The following is a 17,751-nucleotide window of genomic DNA, read 5'->3' as shown; positions in this document are numbered from 1 at the left end:
AGAGGTTTTGCAATGTGGCAAACCTGAAAAGGTCATTGTATAGCAGAATGCATACACGTACATACAAATCAGAAAATATACAAGTCATATTTAATAATATCCGAAATGTTACTTGTCTGCAAATATAGTAAAAAATATAACAAATAAACAAAGACTTGGATCTGATGGATGTGGTTGTTTGGAGCCCCACAGTGGATGCAAAAGACGACGCCTGAAAAATTCACTAACAGCGCATGCGTCAAGACTTTCACATGATTGGATCTTCTGCAACCCGGAAGTATTCTGAAGGTCTTTGAGAGTTTAGGTAATACTTCATTACAGCAGAAGGATATTTGATGTCAAAATGGGTGTTAAAATAGAGATATTCAGAGTGAGTATAGCATAAATTAAAATGTTATTAATAAGGTTTGAAAATGATTTACTTTAACGTTTTTTTTTAATCTTTTTTTATCTAGCGAACCATCGTCAGAGTTAGACAGACGCAGATATTCATTAACTACTTCTTGGTTTGATGTTTTGTTGTTGTGCAGATGATACTGTATCTATCGTTTCCTGTGGCAATGTTTTGGATCTCAAACCAGGCAGAGTATTTCGAGGAGTATGTAGTAAAGAGAAAGGTCAGTAGTTTTCAACAGTTTTGGTTCTCAGATATGGTTTTTAACATTCTTGCAATAATAAATGCCTCCTGTCGACATTTGTCTACACAGAGAGAAATCTTCCCCCCTGATGACGAAGCACAAGTAAGTGAGTTGCACAAAGCTAMTGTTTTTCAAGTCATCCCATTTGTAGATGGGTTTGAAAACCCAATTAAGCTCAATACATTTATTTTCAGGCCAATGGTTTCTTTTTAGATATGTTAAAAAAAACTGTATTTTTTTGTCTTCTAAAGCTTATCTCTACCATTTTGATAAGAAGAAAATGAGCTTGTAAATCATAAAAATGACTCAGTTATTTTATAATTRTGACTGTATTAGTATTGTATTGCTATATTATTTAAGATTCTGTCTCATAATAATAAGATGAACAAATTAGTATTATCACCTACAGGATATCTGTTTTATTTGTCATACGTTTCTTAATAAACTATCAAAATTGAGCTACAAAGTCTTTTAAAGCAGTGGTTCCCAAACTTTTTATCTTCTGACCCACAAAATATCCATGGCAAAAACTAGTGACCCCAAATATTACTGGTCTGAGTACACAAACTTCATTAATAACCCTAAAAACACAGGCTTTGTGACAGTCTAAACAGCTTGTACACAAATATAAATACTTACTTATACTGATTTTGTGTTTATGTAATAATTATAGGGAAAATATTACATCATCAATTATTTTATTACCCTTTAAATTGATTTCTGGAGATTATCCAAGGTGCTTCATGACCCATAATTGGGTCCCAAGCCCAACTTTGGGAACCAAAGTGCAGTGGTTCCCAAACTTTTCAGCTTTTGACCCACAAAATAACAATAGCAGAGACCTGTGCCCCCAACTATTTTTGGATGATAAACATTTGTATCAGGTCAACTAAACATGGGCATAGTAACAATTTTTATTATTCTACATTTATCCATTTTAAACACACTAACCTCACTCCTTTGTAAYAATAAAGGCAAACATGTAATTAATTCTGTAAATCTTTTCAGGACCCCACCTTGATGTTTCAGGACCCCACTTTGGGTCCCAACCCCAACTTTGGGAAACACTGTTTTAAAGGGCAAAATTGGAATTGGCTGATATTCTAAAGTGATATGGTTTAATTTCAAATAGCGTACTTTCAGATATTACCTTATTTGTCTTTCTGATTGAATATAGTTTTAATAAACTTGTGTACTGATTAATAGCACAATTGTCAGTAACATTTTTATGTACTTTTATCCTTCAGAGAAAAGAATGGGAAGCATTCAAAGAACGAATGCGTGCTCTAAACGAGGAGAGAATGTTAAAGAATGCTTCTGTCAACTCTGACAATGGAGGAACACGATGAAAAAAGCACGTTGTAAGGCTACCTGGCAGTAATTCTTGGGAATGAGACCATGTTTTTAGTTGTACTAAGAGCACATTGCATTCGAAATACTTCCAGAGTAACATCATCTGAAGATGTGCGAGGCTGTTTCTACGAAATAATCATGCCCGGTATGCCTAATTAGTTTTATAAAAACGTTTCTTTGTGTATTTTTAAATAGCTGTGATCTCACAATCACAGCACATTTATTTACTTTATGTTTGTTGTGTGTTTTATTTTGTATGAGGTGTCAATAAAATGTACAAAACTGATTTTTTTTTCCATTTGGTGTTTATTGTTTCACAAAATTACACAAAGTTGGACATAATCAATTCATGTAGCAATGCACATTTCATGTTTAAACAAATGTTATTAAATCTACTTTAACTTCAAAATTAAATCATAAATGTATATTGAGGTGGTCACCCTCTTCAAAATAAGCAGAAATTGTGGCAGCATTTTCAATGTCTTGAGATTTAATGTTGAAATTTTTTTCAAAATTGACTCACTGGAAATGGTCTTTTTTATGTGGCAGTTTAATTGCAAAAAAAACCAACTTATTTTACATGTAGAATGTTAGAGCATTTTTTTAATACTTTGATTTTGTTATTTGGTGAACATTTTGGTTTTAGACAAAAAAAGACAATGCCAGGGCACCACATAAGAAAAAAATGTGTACTTAATTTAAAAAGTCCCATGACATTTTATACATTTTGAGGCAAAAGAGAAAAAAAAAAGAAGAAGGCAGGATACAGTATGCTAAAGTTATCCGATCTGTTTCTTCTGCTTACAGTCACTTGTTTGAGCACTCATTTTTTGGTCTAGTTTTCTTAAAAATTAACATTTTTTTAAAAAGCTTATTTGTTTCAGGGTAAGATTTCCCATTCAGATATAAAAACACTTTTTTTTTTGGGGGGGGGGGGGTTGTCTATAATTTTCTGCATACCAGGTTATAATAACTTGTTTTATGAGCTGCACTTCACTGCATAATGAAATGTTTATTATGAATATATTTAGGAGGGATTTCCTGTTCATTCACGTCTATGTCTTGGATGCACCCCTACAGCAATCTGTAAACTGATTGTTTTATTATGACTATGTGTTGACATGTGTTTCCTGAGTTTATTAGATGATACCCTCAAATATATTTGGCAACGAGAAGTGGCCAGCTGGATGCTTTTCCAGTTTGTCTGAGGTGTGTATTTCTTTCTTGCAGCTGTCTTTCATTGCTGTAATTTATTTGAATGTTTAATTTAAAATCGCAATTTATAACATGTTAACCTGATCTTTGATTGGGGGTATATTTGTGTGTTCTATTTTCTGTACATGGATCAATTTGACTTGCTTGCAAAGATGAGGTTCATAATTTTGTGTGTTTTGGCACAAACTTGCAATTCTTCTCATACTGATAATGAACACTAGGGGGCACTAATGTGCTTTCAAAAGATATGCTGCTGAATCATAAGGAAGTGACTGACTTTCCAGTCGATTCCAGKCAAGATGGCACCGAGTGGGTTGAAGGCAGTGGTCGGCGACAGTAAGTGATACTTTGGTTATAACTTATAAACTTTCATAAGTTTATTAGAGTTAATTTATCACGACGGCGAACTCGTTCTTGTAGCAGTTTTTTTGGACTGACGATCAGACTACGCCATGTGAACTGTTTCTTCCTGTTTCACACTCAAAATAACATGCCAACGTAATCAAGAAATTTAAACAAGACGTAGACGAAGTGCCTTATTTTTAATAACAGTGTTTTTGGTCGAATAATTCTTAGTTTTGTGATATTTTCACTTAAAACTAAGTGAATAAATTTGTCAGACTTAAAGTTGTTGGCTAACGATGCTAGTAGCTGAAAGGAAGTACAGGACTCAGCTCAGATAAAATGGGTGTAAGCATAAAGCCTCGGCTTGTAAGAACTTTTCTTACTTTGATTCAGGCTATTTTGGATAATTTATTCAACAGGTATAACTTGTGTTGTGCTGCAGACAAGCTTTCAGTTTCAAAGTGAGGGTGAATTTTGATTTATTATCGTCGCCCGTCGGCGACGACGTTTTGTGTTCGTGTTTGTACCAAAAACAAAATGTCTTACACACTACTAAATGTTTTTCATCTACAACTCATTAGAGTCCTATTTATCATGACCACAGTTAAACAGCCTTAACAAATACAAGAATGGATATAACTCAGCCAGTTTTGCAGATATTTAGCTTMAAAATAGTTGTGTTAGTACCTGACATTTATCCTTAAAACATACACTTTAGTGCCACATGATCAAGCAAAGTTTTGTTTTCAAAACATTGCCATTACCTACTAAAAGCATTGTCTGTCTGTTAGAAAATATGTCATGAATCCCTAGATGGATTAAGCTTCAGAAAATAATCATAGTTTGGATGTACATRTACAATTCATTGATTTTTGGAGTCAACCAAATTCAAGATGGCCACCAAATCAAAAATAAAAATACAGTTGTAAAATTGTATTTTCTTTAATCCAATCACCAAAATATTAAACAACCCTACCTGACCCTGCCTAGTAATATGCTATTTTTAAACTATTCATAATTTGAGTGGAATCATTGTTTTCCCTCTATAATCTTTCTTGCGACACTGCTTGAAGCGTTACTGCAAGTGAAGTGATGTAAATTGGAAATTTGCATCAGTAGTTCAAGGGAGTTACTGCTCTGTTTTTGAAGTTCAAATCAGGAAGTACACAACATCACACCACATCAGTCTAGTTCATCATTTCTTTTTTATATGTCCACACTTATTTTTTCCACTGTAAAAAAGACAGAGCGGTAACTGTTAGAGGTTTTGTAGTTTAGAGTTTTCTTGAAGAAAATCTTTTGCTGGAGTAAAAATCCACCCATGACCTGTTGAAAATAAACTTTGTTTGCTGTAATTTCCACAGCAGAACATGAGGAAGTTGCACTCCGTTTTGTAAATTCATTTACTAAATAGTTTTCTTTCAATAAAAGTCTTTGTGTCAAAGTTTTGACAGTTGAACAGAGCATCAACTTTTATAACTAAGCTTTTATAACTTTGCTTTTCAATAAAAACAATTTCTCTTGTCATATCCTTTCAATGAATAAACAATAAGAAATAAAATATCCTGTACATTATCCTTACCCTAACCCTATTTGTAATAAATTCTGGAAAAAAAAAAGTAAATGAAAATACGTCTTACGTTTGCTTTTTAAATTGAATGAAATATAAATTTGAAACTGTTCTTTTTAATAGAAATCCTTAGTGGGGTCATCAAGAGTGTAAAGAAAGAYGGAGAATGGAAGGTAAGTTTCTCATTAAGACCCTCTTTAATACTGTTTCAAACTGCATTTTTAACTATTGTTTTGTCATGTCATCCTGTAGGTTTTAATCGTGGATCACATGAGCATGAGGATTCTGTCCTCTTGCTGCAAGATGTCTGACATTTTGGCAGAGGGGGTGACTAGTATGTTTGCATTCATGTATCCTGAAGTGCAGTTTTATTAGGGATGCACCAATCCACTTTTTWACCTTCCGATATAGAACTTAGTTTTAGTATCGGCTGATATGGATCCAATACCAATCCTGTATCCAAAAAATAGTTCTCAATTGACCATTTTTAAAAATTAAAACAAATGTACATAAATGAATTATACATTTATTTGATCATTGTGCACCAGTAGCATACATCAATCTTAAATAAATCAATAGCTTCATAAGTTTAGTGAAACATGTAAAAGTAACAACTTTACCTTGTTCAGTCAGTGCAATTAGGAGTATAACACCCTATGCAAAATAAATAATAAAGGGACTGAAACAAAAAAAAAAGAAATTAACTTCCTTGGTAAAACATAAAAACAAATCCTCTTTCAAATGGTTCATTCAGTGCAGTTASTAATTCAAAATATATAAAGTAAAACCCATCACTGACATCTTTTATCTCCTCTGTGTGTTTGCACATTTTTATTGTGCAGTTCAGGTAGAGGCTTCTCCTACAAATATCTTTTTTGGCTTACCATGTCATCGCCGGGCTCCAGATGGTTAATTATCAGCCAATATTTCGTCTGACGTAGATTAAAAAAAGTTCCAGATGGCTGAKCCTTTCGCTCGCAACATTTTTGAAAACCGTGTGAGCATCTGTGCTGCATGCTTTTAATGCATGTTGTTTCTCACAGCACTCAGCGTAGAATTAGACTGTATAGATTTGCCCTATAAATTGGGTCAATTGTCACTATACCTGATTGAGAATTTTTTTTCAATGTCAAGATCCATGCCGATATTGGATCGGTGCATCTCTAGTTTTTAATACTTGGATTTATTTTACATTACTGTTATGTTTTTATTTTTCATATTTTCAGTTTTTAATGAAAATATTTGTTACATATATTTTATATAGTAATCTAATTACCTTGTTGTTCTGAGAAGTTTTGATAGTCCTGTTGCCATTTGCTGAATTTTTTTTACCTGTCTAAATTAAGTTTCTTTTTCTTTTTTTTCATGTCATTTATAACAGAAATATTGCTGTTTCCAACGGCACTTGATTAAGGTAGTCAAATTAAAAACTTACTCTTCTGCTTTTAGTTGTGGAAGACATCAATAAACGCAGGGAGCCAATTTCCAGTTTGGAGGCCATTTATTTGATCACACCAGTGGAAAAGGTAACCTGATGCTATTCTCAGTTTCTTCTTTCATTTATAAATTTGTGTTTTTGTTGTATTTTTTTAATGTGTTAAATAGGGCATTAGCACTTATTTCAATCTATGTTCAATTACAGTCAGTTCGTGCCCTCATTGCTGACTTCAAAGATGCAGCTTTCACATACAAGGCAGCACACATCTTCTTCACTGATAGTAAGTTGGAAGCAACTGTTAATGCAAAACAAATGATCAGGTTAACTTTAGATGCACCATAAAGAGGCCTTAAAAGGACAATATGTATAAAGATTTTAAGTAAGCAACTGAATTTGGATTTTTTGTTTTTCATAGCCTGCCCCGATGAGCTGTTTGCTGAAATTGGAAGATCCCGAGTGGCAAAGGTTGCCAAGACTTTAAAAGAGATCAATGTTGCATTTCTGCCATACGAATCTCAGGTGATCAGTTTTTTCCTCATAACGAGATTCAAGAAGTTTTCTTAGGTCAACAGAATCTATCTCTGTTTATATGTAAAGCTGGATTGTTTATTTAAATATTGACAAACTGAGCTTAACTTCAATGCCTCTCATCCTTGAAGGTGTTTTCTCTGGATGACCCAGCTTCATTGTACTCATTCTACAGTTCCAAGACGAATGAAGGTAGAAACAAAATGATAGAAAGTCTAGCAGAACAGATTGCAACATTGTGTGACACACTGAACGAGTACCCTGCAGTTCGATACCGCAAGTATGGAAACCTTACTAAAAGTTAATTTGATGTTGCATCAAATTGCCACTTAACTTGCATGGTGGATTAAAGTTGTGTTACACTGTCTTTAAGGGGACCTGAGGAAAATGCTAAACTGGCTGATGAGGTCTACCAACGCCTTACTGCTCATAAAGCTGATAACCCAAAAATGGGAGAGGTTAGGATTCATTAACACTGCTTCACACAAGTCCTACATGCTTTGTGGCCTCTATGCCGCTGCTTGTCAAAGTGATACGTTTTCATATTAAACTTGCGTACCTAATCGCTGTTTCAGTATCAAAGAACAAACTTCTGCTATCTGCAGCTGTTCATTTTCACAAGATTTAGACATTTCTGTGGTTTCTGGGTTTTATTCCTTGTTTTTCTTCTGCTTTGCTATACCTTTTCTCTTTTCCTTCTTCTTTTCTGTCTTTTTTAGCTGATAATTCCTTGCAACAGAGATGGGTCTTAACAGGCATGTATTGTTGTTCTCTTTTTGCTCCCACATATCAAGTACATTCGCATAACATGCTGTCTAAAAAAATTCCAGATTTATTTTGCTAATTTCAAAGCTACGAGTTTTCTGGAGTGCTGTGTTGTGTTTTATTAGTTAATAAATGGATCCCACAAAAAGCTTCTGAAAATTAAAGTTCATGGCTTTGTACTTTTTTTTTTCTTCTTTGTTAGGGTCCAGATAAAGCACGATCTCAACTGCTGATTGTTGATCGTGGGTTTGATCCCATCTCACCTATTCTACAYGAGTTGACCTTGCAGGCAATGGCTTACGACTTGCTCGATATCAAGCAGGACATCTATAAGTAAGTGGATGTTCTAATACTTATTTACTGTATTTATGTGCTGTCTGTGTAATTATGTTTTCACATGAGTCTTTGTGTTGCTAGTTGTTATTAATGAAAGCATTTATATTAATGCTTTATGTGATTATTAAGTTATCAGACGACTGGCATTGGCAACTCAAAAGAGAGAGAAGTCTTACTGGATGAGGACGATGAGCTCTGGGTTCAACTCAGGCATATGCACATCGCAGATGTAACAAAGTGAGTTTTTCGTGGTTATAGCTGCATTAATGGATTCCATATGACACTGAGTTGTTTTAACCTCATGCTATGATGCTTACTTTAATGCAATTATCACAAAAAAGAAAACAAAAATAGGTAATGAAATTTTGTATTGTTTAAATTGTAAATAATTTGCATGACATTCATTTGTTGTATAAATAATTTGTGTTGATCCAAAACTTTTTTAAATTGTTTTTGGTGTTAAATCTGTAAACAAATTGGTGGATTAAGTACTGCAGCACATAGGCTTTTATTTGCACGTTGGTACTCTAATGCTGCATTCACACCAAACGCRATTTGGGTGTCAAAAACGCATCCAACGCTTCAAGTTGGATGCATTGTTGTGCACTTTGAGGTCAGACGCTCGTCAAAATTGCTCTTGATATGCGTTTTGAGCCGCCTCTGCYGGACTCTGTTTAATGGCGGATRAAATAAAGATAAAAGAAGTGGCTTTGCTTTTTACTGAGAGCARGAGCGCGTTGTGCTCACCAGATAATTAATTCATAATTAATTCACCAGATAATTCAGAGGAGCTTTGAGTTTGGTGAGTTTCACCACTCCAGGAGCTGCGAGCTGACGAGGCTCGCTTTCAGAACTATTTTTGTCTGAGCCCAGTTTGATGAGCCTCTGACCCGCATCAGTGCCCACATCTCCTGCCAGGACACCAACTACAGGCACTCGATTTCAGCTAAAGAGTACCTGTCCGTCTGTCTCAGGTTAGTGGACATCATTCAGGAAACCACCTCATCAGAAATTATGTCACTATGTCACGCGGTGGAGTCTCTCTGATTGGTTGATGCTCCGCGTCGAGCTGCAAAACATTTTCTAACTTCAGTGTTCGATGTGCGTAACGTGCATCAAACGCTCAAAACTTGACGTGCCGCAGCACTTCCCGGTGCTCCTTGATGCGCGTCCACCATAGACATTGCATATAAACCCGATGTCCCTGACGCTCAAAACGTGTTTGGTGTGAACGTAGCATAATGTTTTCTTGGATGGGGTGTTTTCCTCCAATTCCACTGTTGCAGGAAAGTGACAGAACTTCTTCGCACCTTTTGTGAAAGCAAGAGAATGAGCACTGATAATGTAAGTGTTATATCAGTTATTCCAGGTAGTACAGATTTCCATAGTGAAAAATACTAAATACTGTATCATTTGGTAAACATTTTCTGCCTTTCAGGCCAACATCAAGGAYCTTTCTCAGATGTTAAAGAAGATGCCACAGTATCAGAAGGAGCTGAGCATGGTGAGAAGGAACAAAATGTTTTTATAATACAATCATTTTTTTAACAAAATAAAAATATTTTACAATATTKTGACACCTTTTTGTTTCCACAGTACTCTACTCATTTGCACTTAGCAGAAGCTTGCATGAAGAAATTCAAGGCCACTCTTGATAAAGTTTGTGAAGTGGAGCAGGTCAGTACTGGGTGTGCTATAGCTACTTAGCGTTATTTAAACACATCTTCACAAGTTTGACCCATTTTGTTTTAACATTTTAATTGTTTAAACAAACAAGTACTACAGATAAACAAAAAACATAACAATATTTAGTTAATTTCTACTTGTGGCTGTTACTGTATACATTATTTATACACATCAAGCTACAAATGGTAATATGTTTTTGGACTCCCATCTGTTACAGAATTCACAATCTCTAAATTACAAAAGTATTTTGTCACACTAATGCTAACTAAGACAAAAAATTTTAATTTATTTTTAGCTTTTCTATGGCATGCTAACATGCATTGTGCATTGACTGGTGATAATTAATGATAAACTGGAATATTGCACAAGATTTTTTGTAGCAGACTTAAATATCCTTATGTCTGCAGAAGTGCACAGGAAGTGGTTAAGTAATTACTGTGAGTTGAAAGGAATTTAATTCGCACATACCACATGTCACCGTATTAATCTCTTCGTCGTAGAAGCCAGGAATAAGCCACAGTCCAGACCACTGCCAAACACCATTGTGTCGTTTATTTGTATGTGCCAGACGTGCTTTCAGAGGTCACATGCTTTGCCACATTTAGCCTTGTATCAGATGAATCTCAAGCACACAGAAAATTACGATCAAGGCATGCTTGTGAAATTATGTGTTAATGTTTTTTTGTTGTTTTTTTATGAGCAAATCACTGAACCACACTAATGGATTGTCAGCACATCTGAAAGCTATCTCTTTAATCCTGCAGGCATGTTTTGGCTTTAAGATGGACAATGTGATCCAAACAGCAACAATGCTTTCAGCTGTTCAAGTGTTTTGTATAGTTTAGGCAGCCAGAAATAAATCCATGTGTGTATTATTATTTTTAAAGTTCACAGAGTCTTTATTTTCTTTATTTTGACACAATTTATGGATTGGAAATGTGACTCTGCAATATGGGATAAAAAAAATTGCAATCAGATGTTTGCCTCATAAGAATTGCTATACTTGAGTAAATTAATAAAAAACACCCAGCAACATATCTTTGTAGGCCAGCTGCTATGTTACTTTTCTTTTGCCAATTTGTTGATTGAGATTTCAGTAGCAGCCAGTAGTTCACCAGGARTGTCTTCCACAGGACCTGGCAATGGGATCAAATGCAGAAGGGGAACCTTTAAAGGATGCCATGAAGAGCATTGTTCCTGTACTTCTCAACAATGATATTGGAGCTTATGACAAAATCCGCATMATATTGCTGTTCATATTTCATAAGAAAAAAGGTTTGTAGTTTTGTCCGAGTTATAAAAAATCTCATTATGTTATAAAATCCGTTTTGGGTTCAAAAACAAACTAGTGCATTTTGTTGTGAAGTGRATATTGGAGCATCTGAAATGTTTTAAAAGTTTTCACCAAATTTACATGCGTCATCTTCTTTAGGTATCACAGAAGAGAACCTTGCCAAACTCATCCAACATGCAAATATACGGGAAGAGGGCAAAATCATCAATAACATGCAAAAACTGGGCTGTAACATTATTGCTGGGGTAACTATTTTGATTAGTGCTTTGCTTCAAGGAAGTTATGAAACTGCTGGTAATGTAAATACCCTCCCTCACTATTTGTTACAAACGTGTTTTTGGTTTTGTTAGGGCACTAATGCTGGAAAAATGCTGCCAGATCGAAAGGAGCGAACAGAGAGTACATACCAACTCTCTAGATGGACACCCATCATTAAGGATGTCATGGAGGTAAAAATGCTAAAGTGAATTTTAGATTTTTTACATTTTTTTGTTTACCCACCTAAAATAGTTTCAGCATTTTACACCGTCTGAATATTTGTTCTGTAGAATACCATTGAAGACAAACTGGATAAGAGACAGTGGCCATTCATCTCTGATCCTGCTCCAGTCAACACAACTCAGACTGCAGTCAGGTGGGTTTCAGAACAGTTTAGAAATGCACATTAATTTCTCAAAAGTTTTAATGGGCATGAAGGGGGATGGCATGTCACTATTATTTATAGAATAAATACTGTACATACACATTTTAATCATTTTGTTTTTTTGCCTAAATAAATCAAGTGGCACATCAGGTAGATAATGTCTGGTAAAAGCTTTTATCCTTGCAACTATGTTGGGAGTCTAGCTTTTGACAAAATAAGCTGGGCTCAAAGGTGCAATTAATTTAGCTTTACTACAAATGTGCTGCTGAAGAAATTCCCATAGTGATAACGGTGTCTGTACAAACTTTGGCCTTTATTGACAGATAATCTGCAAAATGCACAATGCTTGTCAGCTTTGCTTTTAAGCAAAGTGCAGAATTAAAGAAGAGTAGACCATTATGAGAAAGATTAGCATACTGCGCAAAAACACATTATGCARCATGTTTTTAACCCTAGAAGGTAAAACCAAACTGTTAATGGAAAACTTGGTTGATTGCTGAAAATAATTGTTTAATTACTTGTTACTTTTACAGCAGTGCACGATTTGGACACTGGCACAAAAATAAGTCTCCGACAGAGTATCGCTGCGGCCCTCGGCTTATTATTTTTGTGATTGGTGGTGTGTCACACTCAGAGATGCGTTCTGCTTACGAAGTCACTGGAGCAACTGAAGGAAAATGGGAAGTTCTTATTGGTAAGCAATATTTATTTATTTTTTATGAAGTTATTGTCTATTTTTCTTTACACTGAAAACCTTTTTCTTTTTGACAGGGTCATCTCACATCTTGACTCCCACCAGCTTCCTTGATGACTTAAMCAATTTAGATTAAACACCTTATCCCAAATCTTGCTCTCCAGGTTTAAAGAGCACAAATGAATAAGGGTACTGTTCTTCATTAGCATGGTCACTGGTTTTTCTGCCTTATGTCATAAGTGAAATATGAAGCGAAGATATGAATGTAATCATTGAAGGTAACTACTGATTCTTTATTTTAAAATGGTCTTTTTATTGCTTTTGTGTCTGAATTAGGGATTCTTGTCTTCTGATTGAAATTGTGTAAGAATATTTAGCTAGATATGTGTAGTATTTTGGTTAATTATTCTTATACAAAATCTTGTTATATATTTGATTGCCTAAATATGCTCTCAAAAACAKATATTCTTAGACTATGTATTTAATGAAACTATAACTTGATAAGGTTCCAATAACAATAAATATGTAATAGTAATAACTGTATTAAATGCTTTTCTTCTAGGGCATTGTATCAAATCTGAAAATTGTTTTCTCTGACTATATGTGACAACAGCTGCAATTAACTTTTTTTTTCTCTTATATTTTGATAAATTGTACAAAATACATATACTTTAATATATACCCTGGGAATATGTGGGGTGGGTGTTTTTTTTTTCCAGTCAATAAAATAAATTATAAACGAAACAAGGTTATTTCTGATTTTGTATTCTGTTTGTGTTCAAGATAACCTGCACTTGGGAATAAAAATGAACACATTTTTTGAAAATGTGAATTTCTCGAAACCCAATAAAACATTTGATTGTGCTCTTAACCATAATATTTGCTACCCTAACATCCTTGACATGTCGTATTTGTGGAACAGTGGTAAGATTTGTCTCAGTCAGGAGGTCACAGAATTGCCTCCCATTTGCATGTTCCCCCTGTGCTTGTGTGGTTTTCTCCCACAARCCAAAAACATGCACGTTAGGTAATCGGTAACTAAATTGTCACTAGGTGTGTATGAGAGTGTGGCTGGTTTGTCTCTGTGTGGCCCTGTGGACTTGGGACCTGTCCAGGGAGTACCCTACTTCTCAGACAGTGACTGCTGGGCACCGGTTCCCTGCGACCTAGAAAGGAGATGCAGGTTAAGAAAAATGAGTGGCTAGCTGTATGTCCCATTTGTATTTTGAATGTTAATATTTGCTATGCAAAATGGCATTACTCAGTAGCAGTTTGGTTAATCTCATGGGCTTGCAGCATGAACATAATGGGGTCTAAAATGAACAGTTTAAGTAAAGCATTAGGTCAAAAAGAAGAATATGTACACCTTAGCTAAAGAGATCATCCTTTTCCATGTTAAGGATTATGTTTTTATCTGAGATTATAAATGATGATACTAAGAAGAGAGCACTAGCTTGGGATTTAGTAGCAGTAGGTTAATGCTCATGACACAGAACTCTATTTAAAACCACTCTGCCATATTGTATGTATATCCAGTAAGCATTTGGAGTAGCATCAGTTCAAATCATTTCTATTTCAGAAACAGCAGTTCATTTGAAGGGTCTAATGGAGATGCATCAATTCATATAGTGTTTTTATTTTATTTTAATTTTTGCAAGTTTAAGTTATTGTTCAGATTTCTACATTTTGAATTGCTCTTTATAATTTTTTTTTACGATGGCATCTGCTGAAGGGGATATGATATCAGAAGCTGCTGATGTACAGGTAAAGTGAAATTACATATTCATGTAGTAAGGATTATTGCTTCCAAATTGAAATTATTGCTTGATTTTGTGCTTTTCAGTGACTATTTGCAATACACAATTTGTTGATTATATTCACTGAACAATTATTTTGATGTAGGGTTTATWCCAATTTTTTTTTTTTTTTTTTTTTTTTTTTTTTTTTTTTAGTAAAGTGCTGTACAGCACAGTGCATTTAAGCATCAAACCTTCATTCAAAAAGTAAAATGTTAAACTTTTAATCTTAATCTCTGGCTTCTGGGCTTGTTATGATTTAAGTGTAGTTGTAACATTAGCCATTACACATTAAAATAATTTGGTTAATACTTATACATTTGACAATAAGTACATACAGAATTTAAAAAGAAGAAAAAGTCAAAGTATGACAGTTTAAACTTTTAAACTGATTACTCAAGCAGTGATGCAGATTCTGAATATAACCAGTTCTTCAAACTGGCAAGACATGGATGAAAAATTATTGCACTTTGGGTCCCATTTTAACTTTGTAAATAAGTGATACTGTGAATACCTTTAACGATAACTTGTCATTTTGTGGTTTGATTTGTCACAATTTAACCCCTGCTCTACAAAGAAATAAGACCAACAACGTGGAGAATACCTTAGTTTACCGCTGCACATGATGGGTTGTATAATTAATTTATTAATTTATTAATTTTTGTTTGTTTTTAAAGGAACCTGAGATGGATAATCCTCAAAATGTCAAGCCTGAATTAGTTGTGGTCCAGAGTACTCCAGATGGAGACAGAATGGATCTGTTGGCACCAGTCCACCAGTTACAAGTTCCTTCTCAGGTTACCTACTCCAATTCATTCCTGGTTTGTTCTGGCTAGTGRTGGCTGTATATAATTTGCCAAATTCATTCTAAGTACTTTAGCATATTTACTTTTCATCTTTACCTTCCTTACTTTTTATATTGTTGTTATTTATTAATTAATTAATTTATTTATTTATTACAAAAAAGGAAGAACCACCTGAGGAACAACAAAAGTTAATCAATATGGATTCCCATGGGCATACACAAGAAGAGCAATGTGCGGTGGATCCCAGCAGAAGTCTTCCCTGCTCACCTGAAGACGCAAACAATCCGACTGTGAATTCATTAAACATAGGTAAAAATAATATGGTAAAACTGTCAAAAACTCACATATCTCAAATTAGTCGTTTTTTAAATCAAATACTTTCTTCTTGTATGTAAAGTTTCAGACAAACTGAATTCAGTTTAAAGTTCATCTCACTTCTAGATCCTGAAACGTTCTTCAACTTTCTGGCCCTCACACAAAGCCGAAGGCTCGATGACCAGCGACTATTTCTGCCATCATTACCAGGATTACAGGATGAAAACAGCACATCTAATGGGGACTCAAGCTACCTGTGTTATTTGGTCTCTAAAGTCCAGGTAGGTACTTTTTTTTTGTAAAATAATAAAAAAATAAAATAAAATCCATCACATCCCTTTAAAAAAGATCAAAAGTCTTAGCTGACTATTACACACAATGTGGTTAAGTGACATCAATCTTAAAAAATAGTAAATTTTTAAATACATTTTGAAATCTGTTAGTTTACTGAGTTCATTTAAACCAACATGTTTTTCTGTGGCTGCAAAACAAAAGAAAAAATTCTTCTTTGTGGAAAATCACTTCTTCTTTGCTTTTCAGGGCTCCAGAATGGATGACCAAAGATGTTTCCTACCTCAAATTCAAACTTCYGAGTGTTCACCAAAAATGAAAAAATCAGCCTCTTTCAGTGGAAGCTCAGATTTAGAGCAACTAAGGAACAAAAATACAGCATCTAAGCAGGTTTGTGTTTCAGGTACTGTTGTGATTTTTAACTGCAGGAATATATGTTCAATAAATTCCAGCATCTATTTTTATTCACCTAAATTTGCACAGTTTGTAAACTTTTTATTTAGGCTTTCACATCAGCTGAAGTTGAAGAACTTTTAACTTTAATGAGTCATTTTCAACGAGGTCGAATGGATGAACAGCGATGTGTGTTAAATCCCCAAGATGTACCCAAAGACCAGCTCGACCTGAGCGCTTTTCCCCAAGGTTATAGACATATTTACATGTTTTGTTTTCTTTAATTTTTTTCATTAAAATTATAACTGCATATGTATTTAATCCTATAAATAATTCTTTCACCATACATTGTTTAGATGCTGAAAAGCTCTTCACCTTGCTGGCAAACTTTCAGGGTCGCCGGCTTGACGACCAGCGAATGTTTCTTCCCACATTACCAGGAATACAGAATGGAGGAACGACAACACCATTATCTCCTGCTGAGAGGGATGCACGCTATTTATGTTACTTGGTTTCAAGACTCCAGGTTGGTCCCAACTAAAGTATAGACTATTAGTTTCACTTTTTTAAAATATGACTTATTAATTTAATTACTTTTTAAGGATATTGCACATTCATCAATATTCTATGAATATAAATGCACAACAGCTAAATTTCAACCATTGTCCCGAGCAGATACACAAACAAAAGATCTAACGGGTTACAAAACAAGAGCATAAAACAAATACATTTTATTAAAACAATCCAACAAAACACAAACATCACACACGGCAAGGTTCATAGTTAAAATAGATCTATTTTCCTAATAAATGCATGACTGATTTTCTTTAGTCCAAACTTTAAGTTTATTTTTAAAAAAACAGAATAGCTTTCACAGTCTCTGATATGTTCTAGTTTATTTCATAAGTGTGTTCCTCTAATTGACGTCACCTTTCGTCCTAACTACTCTGCCTTGCTACACAGTCCCCTCGCTGATATTGTTTTCGTTAAATCCACAATCCTGAATAACTTTAGTTTCTCACAGGGCTCAAGAATGGATGAACAGAGGTGCAATGCACCAGAAGTCCTCAAAAATCTTTGTACCCCCTCTGCTCAGCGCAAAGACCCTATGCCCGATCAACCTCATCAGGATCTGGCCTTTTTAAAAACTGATAGACACTGGCAGGTTAGGTGCACTTTCATACCTTTTATCTAYATAGTTTGACCTATTTTTTTCCTATTCCATTTTAGGCCATTAAAATGATGTCAGTACTACAGAGAAGCTCATAGTCTTTTGTTTCATTTAGGACTTATCCATAGACGAGCAGGAACGGTTCTTTGAGACGATAAGACATGCACAAAGTAGACGTATGGAAGAGCAACGGTGCTTTTTACAACCCAGTACACCTGCCACACTAATACATAATGGAGGAGCTTTAAATTTGGCCCCCATTGCTTCTCCTTCTCAGCCAGAGGTAAGTGAAAAATGGAGCTACTGAAAATGCCAGAAATACAAAACCGGATAAATGGGGTGCAGTTTGTAAAGTTACAMAGTCAAAAATTACCACCAATGTTTTTTTGTTTTATTTAGCCTTTTATAAGAAAAAAAGAACAGAATTATTTTTCAAAGTCAGTTTTTCACCATATGATTCACACATTTATAAAT

At 34.6% G+C, this 17,751-nt stretch overlaps 3 protein-coding genes across 4 annotated transcripts in view; all 3 read left to right on the top strand.

Annotated features, from left to right (window-relative positions):
* The first annotated feature begins 279 nt into the window (after positions 1 to 279).
* pet100 (PET100 cytochrome c oxidase chaperone) lies at positions 280 to 2,277 on the top strand. The gene is made up of 4 exons (XM_014025001.1): positions 280 to 370; positions 531 to 617; positions 708 to 740; positions 1,886 to 2,277. Exons 1-4 carry the CDS (start codon positions 344 to 346, stop codon positions 1,985 to 1,987), a joined length of 249 nt encoding a protein of 82 aa, XP_013880455.1. The 5' UTR covers positions 280 to 343; the 3' UTR covers positions 1,988 to 2,277.
* A 1,208-nt stretch (positions 2,278 to 3,485) lies between these two features.
* Positions 3,486 to 13,249, top strand: stxbp2 (syntaxin binding protein 2). Its single transcript, XM_014024821.1, has 19 exons — positions 3,486 to 3,542; positions 5,245 to 5,294; positions 5,374 to 5,455; positions 6,571 to 6,647; positions 6,764 to 6,839; positions 6,975 to 7,078; positions 7,219 to 7,367; positions 7,461 to 7,545; positions 8,055 to 8,185; positions 8,318 to 8,425; positions 9,475 to 9,532; positions 9,627 to 9,692; positions 9,785 to 9,865; positions 11,008 to 11,149; positions 11,307 to 11,413; positions 11,519 to 11,617; positions 11,717 to 11,802; positions 12,345 to 12,505; positions 12,583 to 13,249. Exons 1-19 carry the CDS (start codon positions 3,506 to 3,508, stop codon positions 12,639 to 12,641), a joined length of 1,758 nt encoding a protein of 585 aa, XP_013880275.1. The 5' UTR covers positions 3,486 to 3,505; the 3' UTR covers positions 12,642 to 13,249.
* A 92-nt stretch (positions 13,250 to 13,341) lies between these two features.
* The window catches only part of LOC106529378 (uncharacterized), a 7,396-nt gene continuing 2,986 nt past the window's right edge, over positions 13,342 to 17,751 (top strand). Inside the window, exons 1-9 of one of the 2 annotated variants that reach the window (XM_014024801.1) lie at positions 13,342 to 14,269; positions 14,979 to 15,098; positions 15,269 to 15,416; positions 15,549 to 15,703; positions 15,963 to 16,103; positions 16,217 to 16,355; positions 16,463 to 16,632; positions 17,131 to 17,271; positions 17,393 to 17,560. In XM_014024801.1, the coding sequence (XP_013880255.1) occupies positions 14,222 to 14,269; positions 14,979 to 15,098; positions 15,269 to 15,416; positions 15,549 to 15,703; positions 15,963 to 16,103; positions 16,217 to 16,355; positions 16,463 to 16,632; positions 17,131 to 17,271; positions 17,393 to 17,560 (1,230 nt within the window). In that variant the 5' untranslated portion in view covers positions 13,342 to 14,221. Of the gene's footprint in view, positions 14,270 to 14,978; positions 15,123 to 15,268; positions 15,417 to 15,548; positions 15,704 to 15,962; positions 16,104 to 16,216; positions 16,356 to 16,462; positions 16,633 to 17,130; positions 17,272 to 17,392; positions 17,561 to 17,751 lie in introns of both variants that reach the window. The other variant, XM_014024793.1, reaches the window with a different exon arrangement.

This window comes from Austrofundulus limnaeus, unplaced genomic scaffold, assembly GCF_001266775.1.
Source record: "Austrofundulus limnaeus strain Quisiro unplaced genomic scaffold, Austrofundulus_limnaeus-1.0 Scaffold4, whole genome shotgun sequence".
Lineage (NCBI taxonomy): Eukaryota > Metazoa > Chordata > Actinopteri > Cyprinodontiformes > Rivulidae > Austrofundulus > Austrofundulus limnaeus.
This window is presented reverse-complemented; position numbering and strand designations above follow the sequence as displayed.

Coding starts and splice junctions, on each gene's coding strand:
- pet100 (XM_014025001.1), top strand. CDS start 344: ATGGGTGTTAAAATAGAGATATTCAGA. Junction 371..530: donor TTAAAATAGAGATATTCAGA/GTGAGTATAGCA, acceptor GTTGTTGTGCAG/ATGATACTGTATCTATCGTT. Junction 741..1,885: donor CCCCTGATGACGAAGCACAA/GTAAGTGAGTTG, acceptor TTTATCCTTCAG/AGAAAAGAATGGGAAGCATT.